This window comes from Rhinolophus sinicus, chromosome 5, assembly GCF_057876585.1.
Source record: "Rhinolophus sinicus isolate RSI-liver-muscle chromosome 5, RSI-T2T, whole genome shotgun sequence".
Lineage (NCBI taxonomy): Eukaryota > Metazoa > Chordata > Mammalia > Chiroptera > Rhinolophidae > Rhinolophus > Rhinolophus sinicus.
In genome coordinates this window covers 24,280,465-24,305,159 of record NC_142505.1, presented here as the reverse complement: position 1 = coordinate 24,305,159, position 24,695 = coordinate 24,280,465, and the positions used below count along the sequence as shown (strand labels likewise).

Sequence of the window (24,695 nt, the reverse complement as noted above, 5' to 3'; positions counted from 1 at the left end):
GAAACTAAGTGTACAAATGCTTATTCATTCATGTGTCAGGTGCTGTTGTAGGTGGTGGAGAAACAGCAGGGAACAAAACAGACGGGGCTTTCCTGCCTTGTTGGAACTTAGTTTAAACCAAACTTTGAACGGTCTCATCAGGTGCCGTGTCATTATGACATGTCAGATACTAGGAGTTGGGAATAATTCCTCGATACTTACAAAAAATGTGGTAGCTTTGGAAGTAATGCCAAGTGAGTAAAAGAAACTTGAGTATAAACTGAGTGTTTGGTAAAGCTCATTATATTTGTAAGTTTAGTTGAATATATCTTAGAGTGCCTGTCACATCATTCCAGATGAGATATTTTGTTCCTCCTACTTATATCCAGAGACTCTCTCTCTCTTTTTAAATCTGGCACATTCCTTTTTCCTGAGTATCAAAATTAACATGATCAAGACACTTGCTCTTGCTGTTCTCTGACTGAAGGCCAGAAGCAGGAATCCAGTTTGGCAGGATATGGTGGGCGAGCAAGATAATGAATATACATGATGAAAGAGGAAATATTTTCTGGGGTAGCTCTCAGTGAATTGTGATTTTGGTAACTCTTAATGGCTGGGTCACTTAACAAGACTAGTCAGTATTTTATATAGATATAGCGCTTTTCCCACCATTTAAATTCTGGAGTGGCTGGTTAGCTCAGTTGGTTAGAGCGTGGTGCTGGTACTGTGTTCCCCCCAAAATAAGACCTAACTGGACCATCAGCTTTAATGTGTCTTTGGAGTAAAAATTAATATAAGACCCGGTCTTATTTTACTACAATATAAGATCAGGTCTAATATAATACAGTATAGTATAGTATAATATAATATAATGTAATATAATACTGGGTCTTATATTAATTTTTGCTCCAAAAGACGCCTTAGAGCTGATGGTCCGGCTAGTTCTTATTTTCAGGGAAACACGGTAGCACCAAGATTACTGGTTCGATCCCCACATGGGCCACTATGAGCTGCGCCCTCCTTTAAAAAAAAAATAAAAAAATTCTGTAAATACTTTGGTTTTTTTTCCTCAGAAATGTGAAGTAATTGTAAAGCAGACATCATTCTCACTTTATAGCTAGAGAAATCAAAGTACAGGCAAAATGAGCCTAATTATGTATTCTTGATAAATGCACATAATTGTTCTATACCCTCTTAAAGGTGTGTCTGACTCAGATATTATAGTGTCCCAAGTATAGTATTGCAGTAATAAAGTGTAAAAATGTTGTATCTCACAATTACTAATATAGATTCATGAAATGTGTGGTTAGTTATGATATTCAAGGAAACGACAGTTCAGAATAATTCTGGTAATTGTGTTCTTGACTTTTCTGTTCTCTTTGGAACTATTAAGCTGGAGATCTTTGAATACCTATCACAGAGCATGTACTCAAATTGTGTAGTGAAGGCAGTTATGTGTAGCTATCTAGCAGGTAACTGCCTTTTCTTGGATCATTATTTGGCCTGTGGGTGTGTGGTGTGACACTTACCTGTCGCTGACAAGCAGCCAGGAACATCTGGCACATATAAGTAGGCCTTGCTGGTGTCAGCAGGTAATGATCCAGGAAGGACCAGGCTGTATTAATGTAATCCTTAGCTCTAGCGAGGGAATTATAGCTATGGAACACATTTTTCTGTCAACTCTTTAAAAATCAGTCATATTTCAAGAGTTTTGGAATTTGTATGTGATTAAAGTGTGAGCTGGAAAATGAGGCAGGGGCTGGGAACGGGGTAAAGTGTACCTAGGGCTCTTTGGCAAGCACCAAGGTTCTCCAAGGGGAAGAAAGGGAAGAAGAGTTTTGTTTGGCTAGTAGGTGTACGTGCTTACTGATACTGGTAAGAATGCAGTTACATTCTATGTGTCAAGATTATATTTCTCTCTGTTCTAAGCCAAAATTATTTCCCAGGTGTGCTAGTAACGTATTGGATAGTTAGGCGTGGGGGGTGGGTGCTTACAAGAAGTTCATCTGGATGTTTTTAAATGAATGGGTACGTCTTCCTTTGTTCTTAGGGTTTCTTTCGGAGAAGCATTCAGCAAAACATCCAGTACAAGAAGTGCCTGAAGAATGAAAACTGTTCTATAATGAGAATGAACAGGAACAGATGTCAGCAGTGTCGCTTCAAAAAGTGTCTGTCTGTTGGAATGTCGAGAGATGGTATGTTCCCAGTTTAAAGAGTGTTCTTTCTTAAAGCACATGGAGCTTGGCTTTTCTTCCTCAGCATAAACCAGAGCAATAAACCAGTTATCAATGGCCCTGTCATGCTTGTGGTGAAGCAGATTTTAGAAAACATGTTTGATGCCTTGCAGGATGCCAGATTCATTAGTCAAATTTTAGCAGCATCACCCCAGAAACAGCTTTTGGCTCACTTCTTTTTTTGTTGATTTTTGTAAAAAAAAAAAAAAAAAAAAAAAGATCCATTTTTTTCCCCTACACAATTTGAAAGGTTTTTTTGTTTGTTTGTTTGTTTGTTTTTCCCATAAAAAGGATTTAATTTTTCTTGTGGTTCTTTCTCCATAATTTCTTAGCATTCCTGATGAACCCATTTCTCCTTATGTGAATTATCTTTAGCACTTTCTCAGCCCTGAGATGATAATGTGTTTTAGGGCACAGATTCTGAGTCCATTGAAAGATGCAAAATTGAAAGAAACATTAGGGGCTGGAGTGGAGGAGGTTGCTCAATTCTGGTGTCATCCATTCCCATGGGAAATAAAAGTTGTAATTTGCCGGACTGTTAGTATTATCTGTGGATGACATCACTGGAAGATTTGACTCTTCTGTTATGCTTAGGGAAATCATTTTTGGATAGTCTCATTTTGTTTTAAGCAACATAACAGAGTAGTAAGGTTTTCAGAGGGTTAGTTTAGTAGGGCTCATTAAGAATGGCTAAGAATGAACCTCATATTTATCTAGGAAAGGGTCATTGAAGCAATCCCTTAGGTTACTCTAACTGATATCTTACTGACATAGAAATACAGTGTTGCAATAAGGAGCTTCTTGAATAACAGATTTCAGAGATGGATGGTTGAATTTTTAATTGCCTGAAAAATTTTCTAGAGCACTGTAAATAGTAATCCAAAGTTGATGGGTATTGTGATCGCCCCACAAGAATGAAAACGGCAATCATTTGTGGAGGAGCGGCAATAGAGGTAGAATGAAACCCGATGGAATTGCTTGTCTGATAATGTTGGAGATACAGCTAGATTAGTAAGGCTTTCTTGCTGGGTGGGTATATTGAACTTTTATTATCTCTGTATAAAAAAGACTAGAAAGAGGTTATTTTTTTCTTTCTCTCAGGGATAGGAATGTTGGAGACAGACACATTTTAAGACTAGCCTCTAAAATAATGGAGGCCAAACGATTTCATCTTTATTCATTGATTTTAATTAAAATCCAGCAAGTTTGTGTTTCAGTAACTCCCATTTCTATTGACCGTGGGTTTTTTTTGTTTTTGTTTTGTTTTTAAGATTTTCTTTTTGAAGAAGCTTGTAGAGCAGATCATTTAATGTTAGGTTTTGAGAATGAGGTTATGGAAATGCATTGACAAAGGTCAGATGTTAAGGGAGTGATTGTACCTACTACATTCTGTTAATGTTGATGGATGTGGGCAGCTGAATCCCACGTGCCTTCTTAAGAACCGAGCCTTTGGCCTTGTTAACAAGGTGCTGTGTAGTCATGCTGGTTTGCATCAAGCTGTGATTTTCATTAGTGAATTTTGTATTTCTTTTTTAGATTTTGCTTATAAAATACCCAAGAGATAGATCTCCTTAGCTTTGTTTTGGTAGAGAAATGGAAAATCCCTCCTACCCCCACTTCCTGTGATACATCAAAAACAACCTGTAAGTAAGTTGAGCGTAATTTGGCCAGAGACATTTAGATACTCTTTACTTGTGTGAATAGAAGCCATAGCTATTAGATATCATTTTGTGTTATTCTTTTGTACATATTGGTCTTATTTAGAATATAGATGTTAAATATCTTTTTCTTCAATAGCTGTTCGGTTCGGTCGTATTCCGAAGCGTGAAAAACAGAGAATGCTAATTGAAATGCAAAGTGCGATGAAGACCATGATGAACAGCCAATTCAGTGGTCATTTGCAGAATGACACATTAGTAGAACATCATGAACAAACAGCCTTACCAGCCCAGGAACAGCTGCGACCCAAGCCCCAGCTGGAGCAAGAAAACATCAAAAGCTCTTCTCCTCCCTCTTCTGACTTTGCAAAAGAAGAAGTGATTGGCCTGGTGACCAGAGCCCACAAGGATACCTTTATGTATAATCAAGAGCAGCGAGAAAACTCAGCAGAGACCATGCAGCCCCAGAGAGAACGGATTTCCAAGAACATGGAGCAGTATAATTTAAATCACGACCATTGTGGCAGTGGGCTTAGCAGCCATTTTCCTTGTAATGAGAGCCAGCAGAATCTCAATGGACAGTATAAAGGGAGGAACATACTGCATTACCCGAACGGGCATGGCATTTGTATTGCAAATGGACACTGTATGAACTTCTCCAATGCTTATACTCAAAGAGTATGTGATAGAGTTTCGATAGATGGATTTTCTCAGAATGAGAACAAGAATACTTACCTGTGCAACAATGGAGGGAGAATGCATCTGGTATATAGTGAAATTAAATTTTTTTTGCTCACCTTGTATCACAGAAAGCTTTGAAGGTTTTCTTTTATGTGGGGAATATTCCAACTTCAAGGGTGGAAGTAAGGGTGTCAGGAAACCTAAGGGATTTATAGAATCAGGTTTGTGCAATATTTTAGGTCAAATACTTAATAAACATCATTTGTTGAATGACCTAATTCCACACCGAGTTAGGTACAAACATGTGATTTGATTGATACTATGCTTGGGATTAGGATTTTATGTAAAATAGGGATCATGCAGAATTGGTCCTTTAATTCTCAGAAATACCTTTCCAAATTTAAGTATTACGATTAATCATTACCTTACTAGCTTTGGGATTGTCTCTTAGGGCTGATCTTTTAGCCTGTCACAGTCAGTAATTCTTTCGTTTCTTTGTAAGGAGTTTTCTTTAACCGTTGTACTGCAAAAAGGTCTTTGGATATAGAACGTGGATGTTTCATTGTGTGAGAATTTAGTAATATTTTAATTTAATAGGCTGGCTTCTAAGGATTTCGTCCTGTGAGATGAGTTATGTTATTCATATCATTCAGGTTATTTTTTTTTCATCAAAGACACCAGTCTGCATGAAAATACAGTGTTTATGCTCAGCTGAAATTTCACCAAAAACATCAGTACAGCACCATTTCCAGTTTAAATCATGAGGTCCTTTGATAGTGTTTGGTATTTTCTACAGCCACGTATTTAAAATAGTCTTTTTTTATTTTTCAAAATAGTTGACAGTATCCCAATCCTTATGTTAGATTTTTTTGGTCACTGGCAAGTATTTGATCTCATGGATCTGAAAGGTGACCTTATCTTTTATTAGACTTAGTGACTGCCTTAAGTAGGGAAGACTCTGTAAGACTTTAGGTTCTAATTTTGTGATATTCTTCATAGTTATAAAATCACTCCATTCCTGGATCTCCTATGGATTAAGTGAAAATTTAAAGGCTGATTTTACTAATAGAGTTCACGGTGCATGTTTCATAATCATTTTAGTGTTTTTATACCTTCCTGCTTTCTATTTTTCCCTCTCCAACCTCACTTAGAAGGTACACCTTGTAGCTCCAGTCAGTGTTTCCTAATTGAACAAGTGGAGGTCAGTGGTCAGTGTTTATGAAATAAATGGTTAGGACCGTTTTAAAAAAGTGAGGCATCTCACTGTTTTTCCTCTTTGAAATTACAACATTGTGATTGTGCCCAATTAGAAAAAAATGAGTTTTGAAATATAAACAATGGGGCAGCTGGTTAGCTCAGTTGGTTAGAGTGCAGTGCTCTTAACAACAATGTTGCCGGTTCGATCCCCACATGGGCCACTGTGAGCTGTGCCCTCCACAACTAGATTGAAACAACTACTTGAGATGGAGCTGATGGGTCCCGGAAAAACACACTTTAAAAAAAAAAAAAAAAATTAACTGAATGTGGCCCGGGGATCTAGGTCTGTGACTTCTAGCTGAATTTGAATAAGTCACTAAACCTGTTAGAGTCTCATTTTCAAACCTAAGAAATGGTAATTGTAATACCTGCCCTTAACTAACTAATAGAGTTGAGAATCAAGTAAATATGTATGAATTTGTTTGAAAACCTAAAACCAGCATAAGGTGGCAGCAGTGTTACAAAATAAACTCTTAAACCTGTGCAACAGGTTTTTAAAATAGCTTGTTAGGGATCTCAGTTTTGCTCAGGCTGCCTCTGTCAGGATAACAAGTTAATTTCTATTTAAATTAGGTTGCTGTGAGGCTTTCTGTCAAAAGGCTAGTAGCAAAGAGAAAGTGCTATTATCAGTAGCATCTGAGGGTTATTTTCATGGTGGCATTTCCAATGATTCAGAGATGCCACTTTTGAAATTTCTTTACCACCTCTCACAATTTAAGAGTTTTTTTGTTTTGTTTTTTGTACACTAGGTTTGTCCAATGAGTAAGTCTCCATATGTGGATCCTCAAAAATCAGGGCATGAAATCTGGGAAGAATTTTCAATGAGCTTTACCCCAGCAGTGAAAGAAGTGGTAGAATTTGCAAAGCGTATTCCTGGATTCAGAGACCTCTCTCAGCACGACCAGGTCAACCTGTTAAAAGCTGGGACTTTTGAGGTAGGTTTTGTTTATTCTGAATGTGAATGCAGGGCATGTAGTATTTTATTTTCATGCACCATTTCATTCTTTTCTACACAAATATTTATAGTCCAGAGGCTGAAACTACCAACAAAAGCCTGATCATTTCAGGATCTTGGGAAGAGACTAGAGTTATGTAGGACTTGAAATATAAATACTCTGCATGCCCAGCATACAAGCTCAAGGCGCCAGGACTGCTTTCAGGGGTGGACACTTGCTGAACGCCTCGCCTGGCATTCACTAATTTCAGTGCAGAATATGAAGGGTAACTAGAATGTGGTTTTGTCTTTTTGGAGAATGTAGACTATTTTGGGGACATATCAGATGTCTCTTATGTGCTCCCTCAGATTTTCTTGGCCTCGCATCACTCCAGAATCCATGGCGACTTTTTCGGCACCAGCTTCTCTTGCTGTGATGCCTTCTGCCGGGGCCTGGGGCAGCCACTGTTGCCAGCTTGAGTAGGACACAGTGCCTCTCCTTGGGCTTCCGTAGGTGCCTCTCCCCTGTCTGCTCCAGGGCTTCCTGTTGCTGCTGAGGTGTGAGAAGCTCGGACTCGCTGGGAGCTCGCTTGTACTTTATTCTGCAGTGCAGGGTGGTCGGTGGGAATTTTCTGTCTGGTGGGCCAGATCTGTGATCAGTGGGGGAACGGAGCCAGGGGATGTATTTTCATTTCTCCCTAGATGGTGCCACAGGACTGATGTCTCAATTGTCCTTGATAATAAGTGGTGGACAGCTCAGTAAATATTGCTAATGTTTGCTCTCCTTCCCTGTCTCATTTCCTTTTTCCTCCCTCCTGTTTTCACATGTGCCAGTACATAAACTTTTGCCTTAGGTTCTGTTGTCTGGGGTGCCTGGACTAGAACAGAGAAGCCATATTTATTCATAAGTGAAATAGCTATGGTGTAATTCAAAAGTAACACCTCTAGGTTAGGATTTTCGGTTCAAAGGAAAACATTAGACTTAAGATTTAAAGCCATGTCAGTGATTAAGTTCGGTTCACCCATTTTTGAGGTTAGGTAACTACAGCCCAGAGTTGTGAAGAGACGGTTTTTGGATTACCAGTAAATTCCTAACACAGTCAGGATTGGAACGTAAATCCCAGACTCCAGAACTTGGGTTTTTCTTCCTTGTGGTTTGTCTTGGGATTGCCGTGTTCTAGGCCAGCACCATCTTCATTGAGGCCTCGCCCTGTTTTGGATTGTCTTTGGCAAAACAAGGCTTTGCTGGGGAGCATTGCAAAGGGAAGGCGTTTTGTGCCATGTTCCACTGATTATGAGAGAAATATATGGCAGATGTCACCATTTACTGTAGTGGAGGGAGGGCTGTAGGTAAGCAGCTGTTGACTGGTTTGGTTTGGATTTCAATTATAACTTGGTGTGTGGAACACTTTTACTGTAATAGTTTTGTATGTATTGTGTCTTTGGGTTATGGTTTCTTGAAATAGTCTAATTAGAGTTCATCTGCTGTGTTTGCCTTGGCTCCATTTGGTGTTTTGATGTTTCTAAGTGTTAGTGCATTGAATTATTGCTCTTTTTACTGGAGCTTAGAGACTATGTGCTATACTTGGTAGCGTAAAGAGTGCCTGCAATGCCTTTGGCCAAGGCCCAGTTTCACATTTCTTGGCATTATTGCCTGCTTTAATTTTGTATTTGCATTTCAGAATCTTTATTAAGAGAGTTTCAGAGTATCACAGGACTTACATATTCTGCCAGGGGTGGCTAGAATTTTTTGATGTTCTTCTTGGAATATTTATTGCTTTGGTAGAGAATTTGCCTTAAGGAAATGATTCTGGGTGAAAATAAACTCAGTTTTTCCTTTACAGCTTTCGTGTATATGTAGAATGTTTCTTAACTGACTTGAATACTGAGTTATTTCTTAGCATTGCTATTGAACTTCTCCAGATACATTGAAGTCTTTTTCTTTTTCCAGGTTTTAATGGTACGGTTTGCGTCATTGTTTGATGCAAAGGAGCGTACGGTCACCTTTTTAAGTGGAAAGAAGTATAGTGTGGATGATTTACACTCAATGGGAGCAGGGGATCTGCTAAACTCTATGTTTGAGTTTAGTGAGAAGCTGAACGCCCTCCAACTTAGTGATGAAGAGATGAGTTTGTTTACAGCAGTTGTCCTGGTATCTGCAGGTAAGCCAGCTGGTTCAAAATTGTGCCACAGCTAGAATATAGTGACCAACTGGGGAGAAGGTGGCAGTGAATTAGGTTCCAGCAAGCTATATGGAGGGAAGAAGGCCTTAAGGAAGATGGTAAACTATGTTAATCAGTTATTTTTACATAAGTAATTTATTTTTAATCATGACAGTAAAAGTCAGAAATGCTATATAGTAATAAAACGATGTTTAGATCTGGGCCTTATATTTACCACTCTTAGTCTTTAGCACTTGTTAATAATTTTTTATGAGTCTAAATCATTATTTCATGGATTTAATTTTTGGAACATTGTGTTTCTCCAGGTAGGTGGTTCTAATATCAATCTAAGTTTTAATTAAAATAGTATGTGGGTTACTTGGAGATGTTCAAAGTATCTGTGGTTTGTTACAGCAGTAGGTGAATTGCGAGTTGTAGGCTTTCACCCAGCTTTGCCACTGAATTTTATGTGTGGCTCAGATGTAAGTAATTGGATCCTTCTGGGTCTCGGTTTCCTCATTCTTAGAAAGGTAGGGATTGTATCATGTGAGCCTGGCATGGGGTCAGTCACATTGAGTGACTAAGACTTTGGGGTCCTAACATTTAATAATTACTTATGAGAGTCATTGATGGCGTTTCTCAATTTCCCTACCACCTTGCATTTATATCACAGTTACTTCTGACCAAAGTATGTCAATTCAGACTATTAAGGCAGAGATTACTCCCAATAACAAATTAGAAATTAGGATACAGTGACTTTCCTGGGGACACATAAGTAAGTGCCAGCCACTTTTAGGTATCTCTGACTTTATTTTAAAACATTTGTTGAGAACTTTACAGTATTTCGAAAGGATATACTTCAAGCTTCCCATTTGCTTCCTGCTGTGTAAATGTGCTTGACACTGTGAAAGTATAAGTTCTGGCCCTGGATTATGCAACTGAACTATAAATCAGTAACTCTTAAAGAGAGTAAGTTCTTTGTGTATCATAAAGGGCCTGTACATCAGTGGTATAAAGACTTACGCCATTTGGAAGCATAATTTGGCTACCTTTTCTGATCCGCTTTCCCTGGGGAGCTAAAAATGCATGTATGATATGGGAATAGTATGGGAGGAATGTGTCAGTAAGGGATTCCTGTTATCTCAGGTACCTTGTAATGCCTCTTGTACTTGACCATTTCACAGAGTTTCTTGATAAGTGATTGATTAGTAATGGTTTGAGTTGACATCAGATTAATAAATCTATTACTGTGAAACTAAAGGTAATCCATACTTGTTCATGCTTTATCTGATGAATATGCTTTATGTGCTAGGTGCTCAGGGGGAGACAGAATAAGCATTAAGACACAAGTTTGCTCTCAAAGTATTTTATGTTCTATTTGGAGAGACAACTAACACAACAAGCTTTATATACTAACTCATGGCTCTGACTGAGGTAAATGGGAGTTATGGGAAGGAGATAAAATCACCTGAGGAAGCTTTGTGGGGAAGATGGACGTGGAACTGGAATTGGAAGGGTGGATTATTAGGTTTTCTAGCAAAAACTGGTGGAACCTTGTGGGAGAACACGAGATGGGGCAGGGGAAGGGGCCAGAGCCTGATGTGTACATCGGGGAAGGGGACAGAAGGCTTGCACGTTAGGGGTACCAGGTTATGGAATGACAGCTGTGGGAACTGAGCAGAGAAGTTTTAACTTAAAATATGGGGCAGTAAAAGACAGTGCAACTTCTTAAGTGGAGGAATGACCAGGTTTTAGCAAAGTGATGCTTTAACATTGGTCCAGCATTTTAGACAGGTGGGTCATTAGAGCCGGACAGTCAGGTTGAGAGGCTGTTGGAATAACTTTAGGTATGAGATAGTGGAATGAACTCTTCTGAAATGAGTTATGGCAGAGGAGGTGGAGAAGGAAGGGGCTGTGTCCCACAGATAGTTCACAGGAAGTGACGAAGGCCAGCGAGTTGAACGGGAACTCTCTGCTGGGAACTGTGCTACTTCATTTGTTTTTCCCACCAGGAACATTATTTTTATTTTGTTTTAATCTTTTGAAAAAGCCTTATTTTCCGAACATAAGAATAATATGGGTTCTTTGAAAAATTAGAAAATATTAAGATGATAATATCATTACCAAAAAGCATCACTATTAGCATTAGGGGTCTTTCTCTATCCATTTACTTATCCATCCACTTACCCATTTGCCTGCTTATTGATACATGGTGTATAAGACATGTTTGACATACTAAGCGGAAAACACATTATAAAGGAGTACATGCATTCTTATTTTTGTTATGTTTATATATGAAGATATACAAGCAACACATATATACATGCACAGTTCCATGCATTTTAAAATAATAGGTTGTTTTAACTTAAATATATGATAGGGTTCATGTCAAATTTAAATCTTTACCACTTAAAAAGGACTCTTGTTATTTGTAAAGCAGTATTTAGTTAGGAAAATAAAATACAACAACTACAGAAGAGTATTAAAAGAAAATTCTCTCTTTCCTTCTTTTACTTCCAGACTATTCTTCAGAAAACTATATTTCTCACCATCTTCCTTTTTGATTGTTCTGATGTTTGGCCACCCAGCTCTAAATACTGTGCTTAGGTGTTAGCATTTTTTATTTAGTAGATACAATTGATAAATAAAACTACCCTCGTAGTTTTCCCTCTCAATTTTTATGTTTTACTTTTTCAGTTACTTTATTGGTTTTTATAATTTTAATATGCTCACATTTTTTGATTCTTCACTTTAACATAATCTCTCAGATAGTTTAGATAGAGAATCTCTCATTATTCAGGGGGGCAGTAATTTAGTTTCCTCCTTTCTCCATATCCTGGCTGCTTCTGCCATACCATTTCTTTTATATAGTCAAGAATTAAAACATTCACATTCTGTTACATAGCTGTGATTACTTTCCATGCTTTATTTATCAATTGATTCTAAAAATTGAAAAGGAAAAAGATCCGCATTTACAGTATTATGATGATGTAAGTAGTGCTCGTAGTGTTCCCGCAGTGGGGATGCAACGGTAGCCAAGGCGATACAAAGCTCTGCCCCAAACCTGCGCCACCCACACGGGAATGTCCCAAGTATCAGACAACAAATGGACTGTTCCTTTATATTCTCTGTTAATTGCTTAGAATTCAACATTGCAGTTTGTTTCATATTTAAAATAGCTTTTTGTTTTTCTTGGAATCTACAGTTGCCTTCTGGTTTTTGTTTTGTTTTGGTTGTTGTCAGAAGAAAGGCTAGTTAACTTCTGGATCTCGTTATGTAATTTTATCCTCAGAACAGACCTGTGATATGAGCTAGGACTTGTTATCTTCAGTTATACAGAAAGGAATTTGAGGAACAGAAGGGTTCAATAATTTGCCCAAAGCCACATTTTTAGTAACTAGCTGAACAGGCATTTGAACTCGTATTAGTCAAGTTTCAAAGCCTTTCCATTATATTGCTTGTAACAGAGTAGCTCTAGCTGAAGAGAGAGAGAAATCTCAAGCATGATCTTTTCCTGGAAGACTTCCTCCGTTTTCCTGTGAGACGGGAAGGATCTTGATACCATGGAAAGTAGGGGAATTATACAGGAAAGGTAAATTCTTTTCAGATTGTGTGAAATGGTAGTAGTCACTTCCAGTGGAAGATTAGGGACTGGCATATAGTTGTGAGACCAAGGCTCATCTAGACATGGATTTAGTTGTCCTCATCGAACTTTTTGTTGAAAAACTGTAGGACGTGAATATCCATAAAGAGGATATTTTGTAAGGAGTACACGCTCGGGAGAGGGATAAAGAACCAGCAAAGGAAGCAGAAGTATCATGACTTAACCTGTATAGTGTAGCATTTAGTGCATCATTTATAAGATGAATTTCCAGTTCAGTTTGTGTATTCTATTGCTACAATTTCAAGAGGATTGTTTTTTCACAGTCAAGCTAGATTTGTAGTTAGGTTCTTTGGTCTTGAAATCGTGAAACCCTGGTTTTAGAAAAATTAATAACAATTTATATTTTTAGGTGTAGATGTCCATTTCTCTGAAGTTCTGAGTTGCATAAAGAAGCGTAGGTCGTCCAAACACAAAAGAGTCTCTGGAAGATCAACCACTAATAATACTGCTAGTTCTAACTCAGATATCCTTCCCCACTTATTGTTTCTTTCTTTGCCCGTCTAGATTATTTGTTTATGGGGATCACTGTCATTCTTTCCCAGTCTGGTATTATAAATTACTGGTGATATGATGCAAACCAATTATTCTGCCCAAATATGAACTCTCTAAAGGAAGGAATTTTGGTTTGCTATGTTCACTGCTAATTCCTTAGCACCTATCACAATTACCACCTACATTCAATAAGTGTTTGGTGAATGAATTAATAAATTGCAAGGATGTTAAAGAAAACAATTACTTGAATATTAAACGCAGGGGAAGCTCTTAGAAGCATTACTGAAGGCTTTAATTAATTTTGCAAAGATGACTCTTATGATTATGTGGCTAAAGTCAAATGTCAAGAGAAGAGGTCTTTTGTCCATTTAACAATTTTATCTGAAAAATTATGACCCCCCAAACTAATTAGTAACATTCATTTGTTTCTTTTTCCATAGGAATTAGCACATAGTTGTAATAATAATCCAAATTTATTAAATGTAAGGTAAACCTATTTTCATCATTTTTCTGCAATTAGAGTTAAACTATTTCCCTTTACTGTTTTTTTTCTTTTAATTTTTTTTTATTGGGGAATATTGGGGAACAGTGTGTTTCTCCAGGGCCCATCAGCTCCAAGTCGTTGTCCTTCAATCTAGTTGTGGAGGGCGCAGCTCAGCTCCAAGTCCAGTTGCCGTTTTCAGTCTTTAGTTGCAGGGGGCGCAGCGCACCATCCCATGCAGGAATCGAACCCGCAACCTGTTGAGAGCCCCTGCTCTAACCAACGGAGCCATCCGGCCACCCCTCTGGCAGCTCAGCTGCAGCTTGTTGTCTTCAATGTAGTTGTGGAGGGCGCAGCTCACTGGCCCATGTGGGAATCAAACCGGTAACTCTGTTGTTCAGAGCTCACACTAACCAACCGAGCTATCTGGCTGCCCCTATTTCCCTTTACTATTAAATTTTAGTCCTTGTTCTAAGTATTTGCATTGCAAGTGAACTTTTTCAGCTACTAGTTACAATGGAAGACTTCCTCAATCTCCTTGTAAAAAAAAATTAAAAAAGGGCATAAATGGCCAGAGAATTTTGCTTCCTTGTAGAATTCTTTTTCTTCAACGGTTCCCCATATTCAATGGGAGCTATTGAATATTTCTTGCACACTACTGCCTCCTATTGTAAAGGGAAGAAATAGCCCTTGTTGATGAAAATAATCAATGGGCAAACAACCTAGGTTTGGCATGTTTTAAGATACTTTCTTTCATTGCTGGTTTATACTAAATCACTAATTTATTGACATCTGTATGATGAGCTTAATAAATACAGTATACTAAATGAAAGTGCATGCAGGTTAATATAACTAGGTATTAAAGTTGCATAGTATATTAGCTATCTGTCACTGCCTAACAAATTACCCTAAAACTTAGTAGCTTAAAAATGCATATATTTATTTCTCTAAATTTCTGAGGGTTAGAAATATGGGTGTGGCTTAGATGTGTGCCACTGGCTCAAGGTTTCTTAGGAGGCTGTTGTCAAGTTGTGGGCAGGACCGTGTTCTAGTAAGAAGGCTCTGCTAGAGATCTGCTTCCAGGCTGATTTATGTGGTTGTTGGCAGGATTTAGTTCCTTGCAAGTTGTTGGACTGAGTGATTCAGTTCCTTGCTGGCTATTGGCTGGAGAACACCCTCATTTCCTTAACATGTGGTCCACTCCATAGGGCAGCTTACAGCATGGCACCTGGCTTTATGAATGAGTGAGTGCCTAAGATGGAAGCTACAGGGTTTTTTGTAATATAATATTTTGCTCATTAGTAGTGAGTCAGTAGGTCTAGCACACTCAAGGGGAGGCAGATATGCGAGGACAAGGATGCCGGGCTGAAGGGATCACGGGAGGCTGTTTTAGAGGCTGCCTGCTACACATGGTAATACACAAATGTGGATATATTCCATATGAGTTAAAAATACATTTCTAAAGTACAATATTTATTTTGCTATTTAGAAGCAGTTGAAATTAGCAGATGGCATTTAATTAAAAAAATCAGAACCTCTAGTTTTTTGTTTACAAAAATACTTACGCACTAAAGAATTTTGATTTATCAAGTGTAGTATGTGATGTATATCTTTATAATACAATAAATAGCTACAAACATTTGCCATTGGGATTTCTAAAACTTTGTCAGTTATCTATTGTATTTGTTCCAATGTATAAAACCTTGTGTTGAATTCACTGATATTGATGAAGAAGAATTGTATTTATATTTAATATTAATAATATGTCCTCTCCTTCATATCTCCCTATTTCTTACTCTGCATTAGATCGGTCTGGAATAGAAAATGTCAACTCTGTGGAGGCTTTGCAGGAAACCCTCATCCGTGCACTAAGGACCTTAACAATGAAAAACCATCCAAATGAGGCCTCTATTTTTACAAAACTTCTTCTAAAGTTGCCAGATCTTCGATCTTTAAACAACATGCACTCTGAGGAACTCTTGGCCTTTAAAGTTCACCCCTAAGGCCTTTGTTTATTTAAATATGAACTGATCATGCTAACTGTACATTTTGTGCTCAAATGCTTATTTATATGTGTATACCATACGTGGAGATAGAAAAGACCTTTAAGACAATACAGGATTGTAGGCTCTCTCTGTAATCATGCAGTAGCTGTTTGGAATGAGGTTTCTTCAGCCATGATTAGACATTGACCGCCTTTCCCTGATAGACCAGTCAGCTGTGTTGCACATAAACTGGAGAAGTTACACTGAATTATACTTACACTGAATGTTAGACTTTTTAATCTGCCAAAACCAAAATATTTTGATCTCCTTGTGGTATAGGTGTAACGCACAATCACAAGTATATGAGGACTTCAAAATTAATCTTTTGTGGTAGAAGTTCTGTTGTGTGGTGGAAACTCAATTTCACCATAAGACTATTTGATCTGGTAACTGGAGACTTTCTAAGTGAGGAGAGTTCCATGTCTGTATTTCACTCTGCCGCTGTTCAAGTGTATGATCCTGGGCAGGTTGTTGGCTGTGGAAAATGAGAATTGATAATGTTCCCAATACCCCACCTCACAGAGATACTAGAAAATGTCTATATAGCATATTTACCTCTTGGGAGATAGGCACTATGTAAATAAGGTAAAATTTTTGTTATTGTAATTATTCATTATAATAATCTTTTCTTATTTGTAAGCATTTCTGAGAAATCATTTCATAGTCCACACCAATCTATTCTTCAGGGTTCCTGCATATGTGTGGGATATTGTCCTGGCACACATATTCAAAATTTATGGGTACATCAGATACATAGTATGTGTACATAATACGTATGTGAATATAGTTATACATAAATATATTTCTTCACAATATTTTAAACTGTGAAGAACTTTATCATACAATAAACTTAAATCAAGAGGTTTCAGAAGACCCAGATTAGGTGCATTTTACCTGTTGATGACATAATCATTGCTTTAAATGTTTAGATAGTACAATATTGAATTTATGCTCTATTTTTGTTTAAGCAACACTTAATGTAAAAGTGCAACAGGCAGTCGAGTCCAGATTTCAAAAACTATGTATTTTAGAGTTCATCTTTGGTAAAATCTTTGGTTCAAGGTACTGGTTGTTAGAAAGTTCATTCAGATTCTTACCTTGTGCTAAAAAAAAAGTTGCATTGCTGCCCCCTATACACATGCTGCAGCTTGATGACAAATATTTTTATTCTTTCTGGAGAACCAGTCAGTGTTGGTGCATGTGTACTTTGTATGTGTGTATGTGAGGGAGGGGGGGAGAGAGAGCGAGCACAAGTGTGTTCTGAGTCCACTTTTTTTTTTCCTAAATGACACTACAGGGATTTTGTCAAATTAGATTTAATCTGTAATTTGGAAAATCATTTAGTGTGTGAGCTACAGGTTTAGAAGTGGTATAATCAAAGACATTTCATCCAAATTTTTAATATTGGGCTTTATTAAATAGATAAAATAAACCTCGTTTATGGCAGTAGGAGAAATAGCCAAAGTTGAGGATTTTATGTATGCTTTTCTGTTTCCCTAAAAAATAGCAATTTTTTTTTTTGTAAAGATTGCCTTCTATATAATTTTTGGATTATATAAAATTGCAAAAGTGAAAAGAGCCCACTTTACTATATTCAGCCTGTTACTTTAATGACATGTGAGCAGAATGCCTTATTTTGTAATCTTGTTTAACTTGTTGCTATGGGGACTTGAATTTCTGTGGCACTAGTTAAGTAAGTTAAAATCAAAGTTAAACCCTCTCATTATTAAAGAGGAAAGGTGATGGTGATGTCTGTAATATGATATAAACCATAATTGAGATTTACCTTAAATAGGTATAACTTTTATGGGATATACGGTATAGTTTTTGTGAATTCTTTACATGAATTATCTAATTCTTTACAGCATTATCTTTTTGTAATTTTTTTTTTTTCCCTAGGATAAATGCATAGTTTTCTTCTATGGGGGATAGAAACAGCTTTTTGAAGTAATACTAAAAACCTCAAAGATCATGTTGATTCTTAATTTTTGCCTTTTGCATAAGCCTCTTTATAACATGTATCTTTAAAACAATTACTAAGTCTTTAGGAATGTATAACCAGAACTATGTTAGTATTGCTTATAAAACCTTACTTAGGTTCAATATGTACATGTATACATCTGTGTATAGGTATATAGATTTGCATTTTGTCTTGTAAAATTTTATTTGAATGAATTCTTCCTGTAGGTAATGGGAAACAAAATTAATGGTTCATATGCCACTCGTAGCATTTCTATATTTGAAAATAGCCCAATATTGAAACTTCTAATTCTAAAATTAAACCAGCAGCCTATTACAAGCACATTCTTTGATTGAGTCATTGGTTATAAACTTACTAAATGTGGAGAAGACAACCAGTTTAGGGAACTTCTGAGTGGGTGGGACACTGTTGATTAATTAATAACGTGTGCTGTATTAAGTGATGCTTTAACTCTGATTTTAAAGTTAAAATACGGGCATTATGTCAGCAAACTTAAGGGCATTATGTCAGCAAGCTACAACTTTTTTTCCTGTGCTTTTAATGTAGCTCTACATGATCTGAGAGAGGATTCAAGCTTTTAGAGAGAAATAGCTGAGGGAAGGGGGGAAACATCTTGTGATGAAGTTTTTCCTTATGATGGTGGTTTAATTACAGATGAAAAAACTAGAAAGAAATTTCAGTGGATTAAGTGTATAGCTGTCGTATCTACATTTGTAACTTGAGAGATGATTTATTTTACGTAAACATCATTGCAAAGCAGGGTGTAGAAGCTCAGCTAGATTTTTTACTGTGCACGAAAGTAAGTAACTATGTCGATTACTCTTTTTCTTTTCCAATATAAAGTTTGCTGAATGTACAAGAAGAGTTTATCACTTAGGATATAGCATTTTTTTTAGGGGTTGGGGGGAGGGGCTCTGCCAGGAAATGACTTGTAAACAAAGATTGTCTGGATTTGGTCTGAAATAAAACTTGAAGCTATTCTTGAACTAACATGGAAAAATAAACTGGCTGTTTTTTAAAAAAAGATGGAAATATATGGTTGACAAGATATGAATTCAATTTATTTTCTACAGACTGTTATTGATGAGGACGTGGATAATACCTTCATGTTTCTGAAAAGTAATCTGTACATGGGGGGAGGGGATAATAAATATTATTTCTAACCAAGTGTGGTTTTTGGTATCTTTATCTCAGCGTTTTGTAAGACTGTTTATAAGTTAACTTACCACTTTCCCCTGAGCATAACAGGATCTCTTATGTACATTTCTAATTCAGCATAGGAGAATTCAGCGTAGGGGAGTGTCTATAGGCAGAGCTTTTTGTGAAAGAAAATTTTAGAGTTTAGAGATTGCAGCAAGGATTGTTGCTATTTTCTGTAATGCCAGCGGATACTGCTTCACTGTGTTTGATAAAGTAATCTTTCTGGAAAGGAGAGAGTGAGAGAGAAAGGGGGTACTTGATCCAGTCAAGAATCGGCCTGGGCCATGAATGGGATAAGGTGCCTCAGCAAGACCTCCTTCCCCCTCCATTTTCCCTTTCCTAGCGCTTGTGGCCACGCTGCCAATGTTAAGGCAGTTAGCGACATCAGCATTCCCTGCACTTGTTTCCTGGACCGCTAAAATCCACCATTTTTCTGTGGATATTAATTGATTAAATAAATTTGGAAATGCTGGGATAAACAAAGTTCCTGAGATGTCTTTAGGTCAGTCCTGTTCTCTAGTGAGCGAATGTGAATTGTGAACCCTTTAAGGAAGGCTTGAGTGGGATGCAGTTGTTCCCAAACTTCCTCCACCAAGTAACCCCCTCTTTTTTCTGTACTGAGCACTTCTTGGGGTTTCTTGAAAGGGTACTTTCAGGAGAAAACTTGTAATCCACTTTGGGTTTTGATCAGGATGTTGATCATATCCTGTGGATTATTGTACAGATTTGCATTGTATTTTTCACTGGTTTTGCACAGTATAATAGGAAATAGCTCAAAATAAATATGTGCTTGATGGAAAACAAAATAGATTAAATTCCTTCCGAATGTTGGAAATGATGCATGTGAGTAAGACAGCCAATTCACAGATCTGGTTTTAGTTTGTACACTCAGTTGGGCCTGTTAAAATGTATTACATTGCTTAATTCTTAGTCTGTCTAAAAGTTTAGGAAGAACTATGGCTTGTGTCCTGTGGCCATGTCAGAGTTGCTCTTCACAATGTGAAAATCGGTTGTTCTGGGGTGATTTTCAGATACCAGATTATCAGGTCCACTTAGAACAGCAATTTGGATCGAATGGGTGTAGGAACCATAAGCTTGAAGGAAGCTCAGAACCTGTCCAGAATGCTTTCAGGGGCGGCATGTTCCCCACAGAACTCCATGAGGGGCTCCAGTGGTTAATCACTAATCATAGACCCTAATGGGCACTCTCCACCCATCCCTGGGAAGAAGAGAAATCAAAAACCCATTCGTAGCATTTTTGCCACCATCACCTCTTTCAGTTGCCGCTTTCTCTTGAATTTGAACTCTGGAGTTAACTGTTCTATGTTTTGGTGGGGGTGGGAGGTCCATTAGGATTCTCTGATCTGATGTTTGTCGTGAACACAAAGTACTATAACCTCTTGCTGACTTCTGGCAAATGGGATGGGGAAGATATAGCAGTTCTTGGTCAAGTCCTTTATAGTAAAGGTTGGATTTTTTTTTTTGGAGGATCCTTTTTTCCAGTGTATGCTTTTTTCCTTTTTGCCCAGGTTCTCAAAATTAGCATTTCCCTTACATTTTAATATTAATTATTGAAGAGGGTAAGATCGATGTTTAAAAAAAGAAAACTCAAATACAAAACACCTGAGGTGAATATGGTGTTCCTAAATTTTTTCCCTTCATTTTCTTACTGGTGTCCATAGAATTGAATATGATCTTATAAAGTCTCTAAATTACCTTTTTCCTCTTCTGTTTTTTCTTTTCTATTGTTTTTTTCTCTGAACTCTCCTTATCCTTAACCCCAGCAGTTTTTCCCCCTATTGCTTTGTTGCTTTGCTTGTAAATTTTCATCTATTTTTCCCCCTACAATAGCTGTTCTGTTTCCTGTTCAGTTAAACCCAAGTAAGGTAGTTTCCAAAGTGGAAAGCACCTATACTTTCATTCTTTCTTGATCACCTATTTGCTCCTTACAATGGCTGCTCTTTTTTCTAAGCTATTTTATCTGACAATATTTTTGAGCAATAAACTGATGGTTTGGTTGTTCATTACTTACACACACATACTGAACATCTGTATCTCAGGGTTATTATTTTTTTAGTGCAAAATGAGGTTCCATGAAAATCCAGGACACTAATCCAGACTGTTTTGGAAGTTGTGTGTATATGGAGAAAATGGCCACCAATTACATCTTGACTAGTAATTACCAGCAACTGCTGTCCTAGCCATGGTGTGCCAGAGCCCGCTTCTCAGGGCTTCTGAGGTCTGATTGTTAACATTTCCAGGAATTCAGGGAGCTGGTTATTAGAAACACAACTATTACTAAAAATTATATAAGCTTACAGTTGAATTATATTTGAAAACATACTCAGAACTCATTGCTTCTTAATTATTTTACATTTTACTGTTATTTATGCTCTTGAGGTTCACTACCTTCATTTTTATGTGTATGGTGGAAATACTTCACACTGGTGTGTTCCTACCCCTCTCTTCCCAACTCCCTGCTAAGTGACGGCACATTGGTGGCTCAAACTTGGCCGTGGTGGGATTCTTTGTACCGTGAAAAGCTGCAAATACTATGAATCAGGGCTTAATTCATTCTTTTGTTGATTGTCTAGACTTAAGAAAGTGATGGACAACATGTGAATAATGCAGATTAAACTTAAAAGTGTCTCATATCTCTAGCTGTTAAACATTGTGAATAGCACAGAACATTGAAGAAATAGTCCAGTATTTGAAAACTATTACCTAATTCAGCAGTTATTGACATCATTGATAAACAAGTCCAGTTCTGACATAGTTTTTATTGTTTCATTTTTTATTTTTTAATGTACTTAAAATATCAGTCAACACTCACGTCAGAACTATACTTGTTTGTCAATTGCAACTTTGGCAAAAATAAAGGAATTCTGTGAAAATTAATTGGTTATGTAGTGTAATTTACAGTAAAGATGATAGATATTTTATAAATTGTGTGCTGTATATCCATTCAGTGAAAATAATAAATACGTACATACACACATACATACATACTTTTTTCCTCCCCAGAGAGCTAGTTGTTAAATATTTACCAGCATACAACTATTAACCCTAAGATGTAATTCTGTTCTCTAGATAAAGGAAACTAAGGCTCAGAGAGTTTAAGTAACGTAAACTCATGGTCACATAGCTACTGAGTGGAGGCTTGGGCTACAAACCCAGACGTATGGGCCCCAGTCTGTTCTCAACTGTTGTACATCATAGAGACACTGGGCTTGGGGTTTGCTTGGCAGAGTGGTTTTTAGTAAGTACTTTGATCTGTTCTTACGTGGAGCTAATACTTATGAAATTGTTTAGGAATGGGTAAAGGGGAAACTCTTCATCAAGGATTCAATACATAATAGGAGTTTAATGTTATCCCCTAACTCCTAAATGAAATTCTCTTTCTTCTATAAAAAAGAATAAAAAACTCTTTGCAAACTATAAAGCCCTATACAGACATTAGGAATTGTTTTTCCTTCGGAAATGCCGTAAGTAGAAGAGAAAAGTAGTAGGTGGGAAACTGAGCACAGGCCCTGGAGGAGGGTCTCTCTCCCTGTGGTCAGCCTGTGTGGCTTGGGCCCTTACGAGCACCTCAGGGCTGATGAAGAGACTTGCCACACGAGGTGGTGGTTCCCGACTTAGGTCTTTCTCAGCTGGGAACTGCACTGACAGTTAAGACTGACTGTGATCTTTATAAATTTTAAATATTAACCCCTTATCCAATGCATTGTTGGCAAATATCTTTTCCCATTTATTAGGCTGTCTTTTTATTTGGTTGGTCTCACTTCTATGTGGAATGTAAAGAATAGATTAAATGAGCAAACTAATCAGAAACAGTCTCAGACATACAGAGGGAAAACTGAGGGTTGCTAGATTGGAGGGGGGTGGGGATGAGGGAGAAGGTGAGGGGATTAGAAAGCACAAGTTGGTAACCACAAGATTGGCACAGGGATATAAAAGACAGTTTGGGGAATATAGTCAATAATGTAAAGATTTTGTAGAGTTTCAGGTGGGCACTTGTCTTATTAGGCAGACCACTTCAGAGACGGTGTAGATGGCTGACCACTGTAGTGTACACCTGAAGCTGAAGCTGAATAACACTGAATGTCAACTATAATTTTATACGTGTGTGTGTGCGTGTGTGTGTGTGTGTGTATATATATATATATATGTGTGTGTGTGTGTGTGTGTGTATATGTATATATGTGTGTGTGTGTGTGTATATATATATATATATATATATATATATATATATATATATATAACAATATATATACACACACATATATATCTCTTTTTTCCCCCCCACAGAATGTGGAGTACAGCATAGAGAATAGAGTCAGTGGAATTGTAACAGCTGTATATGATGTCAGAGGGGTAGTAGATTGGGGGAGAAGGGTTATCACTTTGTAATGGGTGTAAATGTCTAACTATTACATTGTTTTGTACAGCTGAAACTGAAAAACAAACAAACAAACAAATGAATGAAAAAACCCCACCAGATTCGTAGATACAGAGAACAAACTGATGGTTGCCAAAGGGAGGGAGTTTGGGGGGGGCTGGATGAAAAAGATGAAGGGATTAAGAAATACAAATTGGTTGTTAACAAAATAGTCATGGGGATGTAAAGTACAGTTTAGGGAACACGAGTATAGTCAATAATGTTGCAACAACTATGTATAGCTTTCAGCACAGCAGCACTTTTCCAGTTTTTGATCCTAACAAAAATGTACATTTTCGTAGTAAAAATGTAAAAGAGTGTAACATTTTTTCATCTCTTCCCATAGATTTTAAAAATTTTACTCCAACCCTCAAGGAAGTCAGGAAAATTTTTTTCATATACAATGAAAACTTTCAATATTCTTAGCTGGCAATGTTGAAAGAATTTTGTAGTGCATATCCAGATATATTCCCACGGATATTTTACTATTAACATTTTATTGTACTTGTTTACTACATATCTATCCATCCTTCCATCTATCAACCTATCTTGGTTTTCAAAAAAAATACATTTCAGGCAGGAGGGGATGGTAGAAGATGGTAAAGGGGGTCAAATATATGGTGATGGAAGGAGAAATGACTGGGTGGTGAGCACACAATGTGATATATAGATGATGTATTACAGAATTGTACACTTGAAACCTATGTACTTTTACTAACTATTGTCACCCCAATAAATTTAATTAAGAAAACATTTCAGAGTTAAGTTTCAGTCATCCGTAGACTGCCCTGTAAAATTTTCAGCTTGCATATAATTTACTAGAGTTGAATATTAATTTATAATTTGTTCTTTTGATGTAAAATTTATAGACAATTAAATGCAAAAATCTTTGGGGTACATTTGCCACTTGATTTTTGGCAAATACACTTTCCCTGTGTAACCTAAAACCTAAATGAGATACAGAACATTACCAACACCCCCAGAAAAATGTCTTATGACCCTTTCCAAGCAATCCCCACCCCTTCAGAGACAATAACTATTGTTCTGATTTTTTCCACCATAATTCAATTAACCTATTTTAGAACTTCATGTAAATGGAATCATTGCAGTATGTACTTTTGTGTATGACTTCTTCACTCAGCGTAGTATTTTTGAGATGCATTTATGTCATTCATGTAGCAGTAGTTTTGTTCCTTTTTATTGGTGAATACTATTCCGTTGTATGGATTCATCCAGTGTATGGATGGGTCATGGTTTATTGTATTGATGGATATCTGGGCTGTTTCCTTTTTTTTTTTGGTTATTATGGATAAAGCTGTTATGAACATTTTGTATTTGCAGTTGCATTGTATGAGACTTGACCCTGGGGTAGAATTTGCGATAGGTTCTGAGTGCAGGAAATAGTGTGTAATGGAGAGCATGCGACACAGATTGGAAGAGACATGAAGAGAATCAATCTGTTCTGTTTGGGGTCTGATAGAAAGAGCAG

The 24,695-nt window shown here is 37.2% G+C and overlaps 1 protein-coding gene across 12 annotated transcripts in view; it reads left to right on the top strand.

Annotated features, from left to right (window-relative positions):
• Positions 1-24,695, top strand: part of NR1D2 (nuclear receptor subfamily 1 group D member 2) — a 122,276-nt gene that overhangs the window by 11,754 nt on the left and 85,827 nt on the right. For 11 of the 12 annotated variants that reach the window (XR_012489651.2, XR_012489650.2, XR_012489649.2 and 8 more), the window contains exons 4-7: positions 2,030-2,174; positions 4,011-4,636; positions 6,559-6,744; positions 8,695-8,905. Coding sequence is in view for 2 of the 12 variants with exons in the window: in XM_074312749.2 (XP_074168850.1) it covers positions 2,030-2,174; positions 4,011-4,636; positions 6,559-6,744; positions 8,695-8,905 (1,168 nt within the window). In the remaining 10 variants the exon portion in view is untranslated. Of the gene's footprint in view, positions 1-2,029; positions 2,175-4,010; positions 4,637-6,558; positions 6,745-8,694; positions 8,906-15,348; positions 18,736-24,695 lie in introns of those variants that run through there. The other variant, XM_019745232.3, reaches the window with a different exon arrangement.